Here is a 12,517-nt window from a genome sequence, read left to right as displayed (position 1 = left end):
CACAGATACTCCACTATACAAACATTTTAAAACTAAACATGGTGGAAACATCAAAGATTTCACATTTCTAGGGAAACAGAAAGTCAACAAAAGTTGGAGAGGAGGCAATTATGAACATAAATTACTCCTGAATGAATCTAAACTGATATTCACATTAGATTGCCTGTATCCCAAAATGATTAAATAATAAAGAAGATTTATCACGTCTTTTTAAATTAAAGAGACAATAACACCAACAATACCCATATGCAGAATTAGATTAACATATATACTCTCTCACTAGTGATCCTAGGTAGGGCAACTGTGTGACATCACCATAGGATAGGCTACTTCATCTGCCAATAATTTAATTAAGTGAAAACTTATACCATCTACCCTTAGAAATTGTTTAAGTCGATACGCAGTATTTGTGATCCTACGTTTTAGGAGTGGTTTAGTGTACCATTATGTCACAAATATAGATATACATCGTTTTACACCTACTTGTTACACCTCCATTTATAGATATGTATCTGTTTAGGTATCTAGCAAAACGTCCTTACCGATACTAATAAAGCAGGTTCTTGAAGCTGAGAGGCTTGTACATTAACCAAAAACACCCACCTGTTAAATATCCATTTGAGGCTATAGGATGACAACTTTTTTTACAGTTTCTACTTGGTTTTTATATTTATTGCACAATCCAGTATCTTTATTGCTCTCCATTCATGATCATTTCTGTATGACATGTCTGACTAATAACTTATATAACATGTAGGACTTATGGCTATACCCATATTTATTGATTACTTGAATTTCAACCTTTTAACTTTCAAGCTCTTAATATTTCTCTGCCATCACACATCTGATTCTGGAATTAGATTTGACACACACTTAAACCTTCCCCTCTTTTGTACTCCATAACATTCCGGACAAATCGAAACCGGAAACGGTATTCCAGAAATGACGAAACCGGAAATGACATCTCGGAAGTAACGTAATATATCCGAAAACCGGATATCATGTCACAAATGTACCATCGTATACAACATAATGGCGAACCTACTAATACCCACGATATACCTTGCAAAATGAATCTTTATTCATAAAACAGATATGATAAACCAACCATTGTTACTACATATACATCTAATTATTTCCGAAGGTAATTTTAACAATTGTCTTCACCATTTGCCCATACCCATAATGCACTTTACAGGAAGTGGGCGGTTCAAACATTTGGCACACATGAACTAGCATTGTCTAACTGTGAACAACTGTCAAAATGTACTGAGATAAGAGGCGGTCTTCAACAGCTTAGAAATCAGTTAATGAACCTACCAAGGTTTAGCTTTCAACAAAAAATACCAAAAGAACAAGGTAAATTTTATCATAAAAGTAAATTGGAAAGGCCCTATCTGAATCATGAACGTTTAATTTTGACTTGACTGTCTCTTTAAACAACTTTCTAATTTACTTATATTATCAAAGTTGCTTTGTTCTCTTGGTATACTTTGCTGAAAAGCATACATAGGTAGGCTTTGAAGCAGCAATGCACTACTGGAAGCTAGCTGTTGACTGGTGGCTGGTCATCATTGATTCACTTGATGTGTTTAGCTAGTTCCCAGTAGTGCATTGCTACTTTTTTTTAAACAAAGAATGTTGCAAAATTGATGCAACATAAATTGGTATGTTGTTTAAAATGACAAGCTCTATCTGAATCATAAAAGAAAACATTAGAGTTCTATGTCCCTTTAATGTGCAATGAGATTTTTTTTCTTTTCTTAAACAATAGTAAAACAGCATGCAGATAAATACTTAGAGGGATATAAAACTGATTTGTAGATATGCATATAAATAAATGCATACTATATAACAACAATGAAACACTACAATGCAAAGGGTCTGTATTTAAACTGCTTGTGTAAGCAATATTTGCATTGTTTTTCAGTCCATGGACATAGCCTATTAAAAGCCTCTTATCACCTCTGAGGCCAAATAGAGACAGATGTAAATAAACTAACACACTAACCAACCACTGTGTAGAATGTAGCAGGGTTAGACTTCCAAAGTACACACTTCCAAGTTAAAAGTACCAGAAAAGGGGTCAACATCAATAATGACATAGTGCAAAGTTTTGTTATTTTACTATGCATTATTAACCCTTTCACTGCTAAGCCTTTTTTACACCCCAGTGCTGAGTCAATTTTGAGCTTTTTTGCTACCTACATTTAAACCCTAATGTAAGTTAACTTTCAGTAAGTGACCCACACAAGTTATATATTGTTTTTTTCAGCAGGCCCAGCAGATTCACAGTATACCATTACTATATTTATATTTCATGGCATGCGTGATAGCTGCTGCAAAAACAGTAAAAAAAAAAAAAAGTATATTTTTAGATTTTAGTGAATAATATTGAAGATGGCCAGGTTACCACTGCTGTTACTGTGATCTCCTGACTAAATTGTCATCAAGGGCAGCCACATTGAAATAGGGGCCCATACAGGCCTTTTGGGAGTTATAATATAAGTTAGAGAGGTCCAATTGTGTAGTACAGAGATTAAAGCACTTTTTTTCTTACAAGGTGCTCGCTGTTACCACAGTGATCACCTGACTATACAGACAAAATCCATATATTTTATCTATTATAAAATAAACTTTATTAGGGGTCTCTAGGCAGACCACATTTTGTTACTGTGCTTATAATGTATTATCCCCAAGCAAATCACAATTTTTTAACTTTATTTTTACAAAGATCTGTTGTGTGGTACTACTCCAAAACCCCTGCCATGCAGACGATGCTCTTTCAAATGAGGGGTCTGGGAGGTTTGCAGCTGCTAAGGGAACTGAAATTGAGGAGTTTTAATATCTTCTCACTATCCAGTTCCCTTGCAGCTACCAGTGCATCCTGGTTCAGCCCCCTTTGTGACGTCACCAACAATCCCATGAAGCCTGGGAGTGCCAGCCACTAGACCACAATGTCAGATTTATCCAGCAACAAAACCAGCGGATAGAGCTTCAAGGAGTCACTACCAAACTCCCCAACAATAATGAAAAAATAAGGATGAAGCTCTCCAAAATGCCCAATTATTTAATGCTTTATTGGAATAAGTGCAGAGTCATGTGACCACATGATTAAGGGGCATAGCTCCCCGAAACGTCGTGGCTGTATGACTCTGCACTTATTCCAATAAAGCATTAGATAATTGGGCATTTTGGAGAGCTTCATCCTTATTTTTTCATTAGTGCCAGCCACTAGGCCACCAACAACCAGCCTGTAATGAGGGGGGTCGCCAAAAACAGTGTTTGATCGGCAATCCCTCTGCATGAAGGGGTTAATGGAATATGATTCAGAGCAAACAATTTTAAACAACTTTCTAATTTACTTCTATTATAATTTATCTTCGTTCTCTTTATATCTTTTTTTAAAAAAAAATCTGAGGAGCATGCAAATGTCTGCATCACTATATGGCAGCCGTTTTGCAAGAATGTTATATTTTTGCAAGAGAACTAGATGGCAGCACTATTTTCTGCCGTGTAATGCCCCAGACACCTACCTAGAAAGCTCTTCAACAAAGAATACCATAGGAACAAAGCAAATTTGATAATAGAAGTAAATTGGAAACCATTTTAAAATTGAATGCTGTGTCTGAACCACAAAATAAATGTTTTGGGTTTCATATCCCTTTAAATATTTTCTGATAAATTAAAAGTGGGTTTTATGTCCTGTTAAAGTGATTGTAAACTTTGTCCATGTAATCCACAGCATATACAATTATTCCTAAAACCAGGGGCGTTTTCATTCATTAAAATATTTAAAGAGGCTTCCTTAGTAAAATAATTAAATAAAATTTAAAAAAATGTAAATAAAAATAATTAATAAACATTGTGCCGTTCCTCCGTCCGCATTTCATACTTTATTTTTGTCTTAGATGACGAATCCGGCTTCATACAATCATTGAGTGCCCCATGAGCTGGACGCCAAAGGGAGCACGCAACAATTGGACAAAGTTTACAATCGCTTTAAATTATTACCCTGTTTGTTACTCTTGAGGACTGAAACTGAATACCCGGGTACTGCACATTGATACATATTTAATGTGAAGTTTTCACATGCCGCATATGTCAAATGCTGGAACTCTGGTGGGCAGTCAGCTATCAAAATCCCAAAAGTGGATAATAGTTCAAAAAGAAAAAAGTTCTAATGTTTTAGGTAATTTTTTATTGGACTATTGGTTGCAGTAAGCCTAATAACATGAATGCATATGTACTGTTTATATGTCAATCCATGTAAAGGAGTTTCCATTGGAAATGCGTGCAACAGCTGTAGCCTTTACATTAAAACACTTGTCATCAATTATGTTGATCTTGCCTTCCAATAAACTCAATATGTGAGGGGTTATAGGGTTTGAGTTGCAAAGTTGATTGTGATAAAATTAGCATGTAGGTTTTTTTCACTGCAATGCCCCTTAAAGTGAATGTAAATTTTGATGCTAAAGTGCCCGGTTTTTAAAAATTTTATTAAAAACGGGGGCACTTTAATTCATCAAAATTTACATTTCACTCCTGTTGTGAAAAAAAACTTACCTTTTAATCTTGACAGCAGCTCCAGCTTCCTCCGCCCGTTGCAAAGCCTCTTTCTGGGTCTAAAATGAGGAATGCGGCTTCCTCCAATCATGGCGTTGGATCAGACACTGATTCCCCCGGGGGGGTGGAAGCCGTGATTGGAGGATGACCGATCTATCATTTCTAACATCAGAAATGGCTTGCGACGACCGGAGGAAGCTGGAGATGCTGTCAAGTTTAAAAAGGTAAGGTTTTTTTTTCACAACAGAAGTGAAATGTAAATGTTGATGAATTAAAGTGCCCCTGTTTTTAATCGAATTTTTAAAAACCGGCACTTTAGCATCAAAATTTACATTCACTTTAAATGGACCCTGGAAAAAACGAACAACTTTATATAAAGAAAGAGAGAGACTAAACATAGCTTTAGTAATTGAGCATTTGCAGGTTTAGAAATAGTTCTTTGTTTTATGTACATCACGCCAACCAAAATGTACATTGGCATATACAATGACACACTGGCACAAACATACTTTATTCCCAACACATAGATAGATTTAGGTGGTAACCTGGAAATTATTTGTCTTTTTATTTAAAGAAATATAAAACACACATTTTTTCTTTCATAATTCAGAAAGAGCATACACTTTTTAACAACTTTCCAGTTTACATCTATTAGCAAATTTGCTTTATTCTTTGTTGAAGGAACAGCACCGCATTACAGGAAGCAAGCGGAACACATTGAGTAAACCAATGACAAGAGGCATATATGTGTGGCTACCAATCAGCAGCTAGTTCCAATTCGTGGATTGTGGCTCATGAACCTACCTAGGTATTGTTTTCAACAAAGGATACCAAGAGAACAAAGCAAATGAAATAACAGAAGTAAATTGGAAAGTTGTTTAAAATTGCATGCTCTATTTGATTCTTAAAAATAATTTATTTGGTTTCATGTCCCTTTAAAAAGGAAACAATAAAGGCATGGTGAACTTGAAAAAGGAAGGATGGACACTAAGTACAACCACCACTCCTCATCTCCCCTTAAACTCCTGCATCTCCTCTCTAACTGACTCAGCTTCTCCACACCTAAGAATAGAAACTCATCTCTGTAAACTGCCACAACCTACAACTTGTCTTTCTCTTGTCACTGTCATAAGCTTTTCTCTCTCACATGCTGCTGTCAACCAACCTTTCTCTCACTCGCATTTTACCTGCACAGCCGTCTCTCTTCTTCACCTGTTATCAGTCTTTCTCACTTGCTGCTGAGTTATCTCTAGCTCACCTGCCTCTGGTCCTTCTCTCAAATACCTGTTGTGAGTGGCCTTGCTCGCTCTTTTTACCCGTCACTGTCATTACCTCTTTCTGGCTCACCAATCTCTAATGCATTGCCAACCTCTTTTCTGCTTAGCTATTTCTGCCTTTAAACTGCCTACTCTCCGTAACCTCTCTTCTCTGTATTATCATTCTCTATCAAACACGTGTTGTTGTCCGCAGTTTACTTATCTCCCAATACACAGTTTCATCCTCTCACCTGTAACCTCACTACCTGTAATCAAATTCTACCACTCACATGCTATTGCAACACCCTCAGTCTTTTTCATTACCAACCAAACAGCTCAGATTCTAACTCACGTGTCTCTACAGACTACTAGTGCTCTCAGTCTCTCAATCTTCTATTACTGCTTCCAATTTATCTCAATAAACTAGATTATTGCATTATGCCTCTCATTACATCATTGTGTTCAGCTCTTTAAACTCCTGTCACTAGCCAATAGTTTCTCATTTCTCACCTCTCACTGCTTCCGGTCCCCTTTTTAGAGTCGACCCTCTCACTCTCCGCCATTCTTAGCATAACATTCCCGAAGAATAAAGCACTGCGGGAACTGTAGTTTAACGTGTTATTTTGATAACGGTAAAGGGCAAATCGAAAACTACAAGTCCCAGCACCCAAGGCGGCACAAGCTATAGCTCGGGAGGCTGGTAGTTGTTAGACTGCTACCAAGGAGACCAAAGTAGTAAACACAAGTGAGTTGTAGTAAAAGCAAAGCGTGAGATCTCAGCTGCGGCCGTAGCCTTATTATGCTGCTTCTTCATCAATTCGTTAGAGAAGAAAGGATTCTAAAGCCGTTTTTTAATCTACTTGGAAATGTTTGTGATACTGGTATTAATGTAGTGTGTAGAGAACAAAAGCAAAATAAATTATAATAGAAATGAAACTGGGTAATATTTTTTGTTGTATGTCATTTTTTATTGCTTCATCTTTAATGTTGTCTTTTTTTTCCGACATGCAATTATAACATTTACGAATAATTTACTATGATAGGGTTGCCAAGTGTCCAGTATTCAACCGGACAGTCCAGTATTTTAACAGGCTGTCCAGTAAAATCTGTACAAAAATACTGGACACTTAAATGTCCAGTATTTTTAAAGACCCCTGTCAGCTAAATGTAAAGGACCTTCTAGGCCTTTATGCATTAGAAATATGGCTCAAAAAGAAGTTACACTGTGCATTTTCTATTATAAGTGTTACAGGCAACCATGAGGGTGGTCAATCATTGCTGGGTTGGTTACCTCTAGCATCCAAGGGGGTTACATCACTGCTCTGTACATGTGTTACTGGCAACCAAGGGGATAAAATGACTGCTTAATTATTTTTTGCTCTCAGAGTTTCAGGCTCATATTACGAGTTGAAAGTAAAAAGTTTGCTCTCTCATGTTCATAACGTCACAGTAAAAAATAGACTTTGAGAAGTTGCAAATACAAAATCGCATTCCCCCCATAGACTTCAATGTCGCTGAAAAATACCTAGCACCCAAAAGTCACACAAACACGATGGCGGTTATTTAAAAGCATAACATAAGAAGATAATATTGCATCTTTCATAATCTAATGTTCTGCAGATAGCAGAATATGTTCTATGTATTCTTAAAGAGAGATTTAAATGTATATCTGATGGATATTTGCACAAATATATATTTATACATACATATACATATATATATATATGGTATATGTATATATATGTCTAGATGTATACAGATATATAGGATTATCTATTTAAAAATACATAGAACATATTCCCCATTGTGCAAAAACATTGGAATGTGAAATTGATATAGTAAATACATAGTTAAACACTTATGAATATTGCATAAATATGTTTTTCATGTTTTCATCTACTTAACTGCAAAGGGCTCCAATGCACTTATATATATATATATATATATATATATATATATATATTTCTATATATGTATGCATATGTATTTAAGTGTTTATATTCTGTAAATACGTATATACAAATATAAATACATATATACACACATATACATACATATACATATTTAGCCATGTGTATGAATGTACAGTATCTCTATGTTAAAGCCATTTGCAGTCTTTTTTTATATATAACACCTGAGACCTCATATCTTTGAGCCCTTATAACTTTTTAATGCAATATTTTTATTTAATATTTTTGTATCAGTGTTATTATGAGTGTAACTGTACTTTTAAATGTTGATGTGTTTTGTAAATTCAGCAATGTATATCAAGGGAATTAAGCACATTTGATAATAGGAGTAAATTGGAAAATCATTTAAAATTGCCTGTAATATTCTATCTGAATCCGGAAAGAACAAAAATGGGTTTTATATCCCTTTAGTAGGTCCCATACGATGTAACCTGTAGTGTACTGCAAACATTTAACAATAAATGCTCTCAAGAATTAGAACATTATATATTTTTTTTCAAGGCAAAGAATTTACTAGACATGTGCAACAATGCATACTTTATTATTCAGTTTGTAAACAAATAATGTAGTTATCCTCTTTCTTTGGCAATTACTTTGATCTGACACCAGATAAAAGAGCAATTTAAAATATCTAAATAGCTGATTTCTAAGTTTTAATAGGGCTGTTTTTCAAGTTCTCAGTATACTGTAAATAAGCCTTCTTTACTAGGTGTGTTACAGTATGATGAGCTTGTAGGCAACTTGGTAAATGGAGGCCTGCACTGAATTAAGCATGGACATAACTGCTAGAGGTTTTTCGGGTGATCCAGGGTGATCCAGTTGCTGCTGGGTGATTCGGGTGATCCAGTTGCTGCTATCATTAAGAGATATTCTTTGTGTTCTCATATTTAAATATACAAACATTTTTATTGCAGATATGTGCAAAACATCTGACCATTTAATAGTTTTAGGTAGGAACACTTTTACTATGTCAAGAGCACTTGGCAATCAGGCAAAATTTTGACTCTTATGATATATGAAAGCCTTATTATTCTGTAATAGTTCTGCTTACATACAAACCCACTACAAAAAGAGTGGTGTCTTGCAGGGGAATAATATATTGTAATACTACAAAGTGTTTTTTCACTATAGGCAGGTTGTTTCACCCTCGTTGGGGCTCTTCAGTATGATGTAGGTGCTATGTTATTGGACTCAAGCATTGATTTTAGGTTTACGGCTATATGCCAGTTTTGCTGATGATTAATTAATTTTCGTAACCACACTTACAAAGCGTGAAATTAATGCTTGAGCAGAACAGCAGCACCAACCATAGACAGCCTGTTTGGCCCATTTGGGGCTCATTCCTCCATTGTATTAATCCTAGCAAAAAATAAATGTACTTATCTGTGCAAAATTGCAACACTTACAATTCAAAATCCATTTCAATATAATGGGCAGCCCTGTAGCAAAGGGTGGAATGCTCGAGGACATCAGCATCAACCATAATGACTTGAGTGAGAAAGAGTCCCAAAGTAGCGAAACAGGCTGCCTATGGTTGATGCTGTGTTATTTAAGCCTCATGTATTTCACAGTTTGCTATACTACTGGTTTAAACTGACAGGAGCATAAGGGGTGCCATATTAAAATGCATTTTGAATTATTAATACTCTGTGGGATAATTTGTATATTCTATGTATTGTATATTTATTCCTTGCTGAACTAATTAAATGGAGGGTTTATCTCACTCTATTAACAACAATACATTTATTTGGTACAATGGGAGTCCCTGCTCTAAAGGATTTCCATGGGTGTAAGAGCAGACCCTGTTCCAAGGAGCTTACAATCTAGTGTTTCAGTGCTTTGCTCAAAGAGCTTACATTCTTGTATTTAAGGAGAACTTACCTCTGGATACTTATAGTGTAGAGAAATAAAATAAATCCCTGATGTAAGACTGCACTCAGCATGTGGCATAACACTAGTCCCTCTGAAATCTTCAATCTTCCTGCCACTGCCATAGAGTATTCCAGTCTTCGTTATACTGCTTGCCAGATATGAATCAGTCTATGCACATCTTGTAAGGATTTTTCATCCAATGCAAGAACATAGGTGCATGACACACTGCACCTTATAATGCAGTTTTTTTTTTCAATTTCTAATCTGAGGTATAAAATACAGGACCATCCCATGACCTATCAAATCGTGTGCTTCACTAGGACTCTCTGCTTTAAAAATCCAACAGTAGTACTTGTCCCACAGTGACTGTAGACATTCAAGTTTAGTTTCACAGATATAATAGTCCTTGTTCCAGGTTGCTGCAGTTCTCAGATAAAATTGTAAACCAGCTGCAAGGTGCTTATTGGTGTCCCTACGTCAAGGCATTGCATTGAGGATATAAGTGCAAACATATTAATCATATTGTATTGTCTTCACCAAGATCCTTAACATTATTACATTAGACAGATATGTGCAGTAAGAATGGATTTAAGCCATTCAATTTCATTTAATATCAGTTTATTAAAGTTATAGCAGTGTAAGTGTAATTATGCTTTATTGTTGGTGTTATGACTCATGTTCTAGTGTCACAGAGATGATTTGTATATTGTATATCAATAAGCCTTGAAAAGTACAGAAAGCTTTAAACATACAGAACCAAATTAAAGCTAAAGATTTCTATGAAATGGGAAAGTAAAGAAAAGCGTGACAGAAATGTGAGAAATTATCTGACCTCACTGCACATGTCTGTAGGCTCTTGGAGCAGGATCTGTATTTACAATCTAATGTGGTAATGGGATGTCTTGCTCAAAGAGCTAACAAACTTGTTAATCTCAGAAAATCTTACCTTAGATACTTACAGTTTAGTAATATAAAAATCCTTGAAGGAAATCTGCCATCAGCGCGTATACTGCTGGCCAGATGCGCATCAGTCTGATCTGAATTTATTTCAGATTGCCAGTTGCCTTTTCTTCATCCGGGTCAAGCAGAACAAACAGCTGCATCAGATGCTGCACATTACAGTACAGTGTTTCATGAGGTTCCCAGCGAGTTTGCAGCGTAAAAACATCTGCCATTAGCGTGAATACTGCTGGCCAGATGTGCATCAGTCTGATCTGAATTTATTTCTGAATTTATTTCAGATTGCCAGTTGTCTTTTCTTCATCTGGGTCAAGCAGAACAAACAGCAGCAACAGATGCTACACCTTACAGTACAGTTTTTCATGAGGTTCCCAGCACCAGTTGGTTTACAGCGTGAGGACATCTGCCATCAGTGCAAATACTGCTGGTCAGATGCGCATCAGTCTGATCTGAATTTATTTCAGATCGCCAGTTGTCTTTTCTTCATCCGGGTCAAGCAGACAAACAGCTGCATCAGATGCTGCACCTTACAGTACAGTGTTTCATGAGGTTCCCAGCACCAGTTGGTTTGCAGCGTGAGGACATCTGCCATCAGTGCAAATACTGCTGGTCAGATGCGCATCAGTCTGATCTGAATTTATTTCAGATCGCCAGTTGTCTTTTCTTCATCCGGGTCAAGCAGACAAACAGCTGCATCAGATGCTGCACCTTACAGTACAGTGTTTAATGAGGGTCCCAGCACCAGTGAGTTTGCAGTGTGAGGACATCTGCCATCAGTGCGTATACTGCTGGCCAGATGAGCATCAGTCTGATCTGAATTTATTTCAGATTGCCAGAAGTCTTTTCTTCATCGGGGTCAAGCAGAACAAACAGCTGCATCAGATGCTGCACCTTACAGTACATTGTTTAATGAGGGTCCCAGCACCAGTGAGTTTGCAGCGTGAGGACATCTGCCATCAGCGCGTATACTGCTTGTCAGATGCGCATCAGTCTGATCTGAAATGATTTCAGATGACCAGTTGCCTTTTCTTCATCCGGGTCAAGCAGAAAAAACAGCTGCATCAGACAGTGCAGTGTTTAATGAGGGTCCCAGTACCAGAGAGTGTGCAGCGTATAAATTACAGACCCATACCGTGGGGTTTATATTCTAGGCCTTTACTAGATGTCCTTGCTTTAGAGCATTTGCAGACTAATGATGCAGTAATTCTTACCATCCTTAAAGCTGGTTTAAAGCCTTTACTGCCAGCTGCAAGTCTTATAAAGATATGTAGAGGAAGCACAGAAAGGCATTGGTGTGTCCTACAGTTTTGGCTATAATACTTATAATGCTATATGTTTAAAAAAAATATTTGTAAATATTATATTTAATAAATTATATTTATTTTTAAATAAAGGTGTGAAGATAATATTGATCATTATTATGTAAGGTTTGTATGCTATGTTGAGTACTGGTGCCCATAGGAAGCTACAAATTTTAAGCTATTACTTCTGTCATTTATCTGTATTATTTTACAATGTATATAAATGTGATTTAGTATTATTCAGTTACTGAGTTGGGGTGATCATGGTAACACTACCTGCAGTAATTGGTTTTCATACCTGCAGCTCCCACTGGATGCCATTTGCATTGTGTTGGAGGTAGTCACTGTTCTTCTCACCAGCACATATACAGAGTTGTAGTTGTAAAGTCTAGCCCAGTCAAAACTGAAGCTCAGCAGGATCAATCTGGCAACTCTAGTAAAGTGAGCAGCAGTTATGAGGGTGGTTGCTTTGTTTTGTCAGTTGGTTTTGTGACATAACTGCTGCATCACATAAGCCACTCTCCTAAGAATGTTACCATGACAACCAGGCATCACATTATACCATGACTGTCAGTTTAGCTTGTTATTAGTG

General features: G+C 36.5%; 1 protein-coding gene across 5 annotated transcripts in view; it reads right to left on the bottom strand.

Moving 5' to 3' along the window:
* Positions 1–12,517, bottom strand: part of UCKL1 (uridine-cytidine kinase 1 like 1) — a 306,712-nt gene that overhangs the window by 259,829 nt on the left and 34,366 nt on the right. The window contains exon 1 of one of the 5 annotated variants that reach the window (XM_053711124.1): positions 6,333–6,398. The exons of 2 other annotated variants lie outside the window; for them this stretch is intronic. In XM_053711124.1, coding sequence (XP_053567099.1) covers positions 6,333–6,394 — 62 coding nt within the window. In that variant the 5' untranslated portion in view covers positions 6,395–6,398. Of the gene's footprint in view, positions 1–6,174; positions 6,245–6,332; positions 6,399–12,517 lie in introns of those variants that run through there. 2 more of the 5 variants (XM_053711437.1, XM_053711336.1) reach the window with 2 other exon arrangements.

Source organism: Bombina bombina, chromosome 1, assembly GCF_027579735.1.
Source record: "Bombina bombina isolate aBomBom1 chromosome 1, aBomBom1.pri, whole genome shotgun sequence".
Lineage (NCBI taxonomy): Eukaryota > Metazoa > Chordata > Amphibia > Anura > Bombinatoridae > Bombina > Bombina bombina.
Note: the sequence above shows the minus strand (reverse complement) of the source record. Positions and strands in the feature narration are given on the sequence as shown.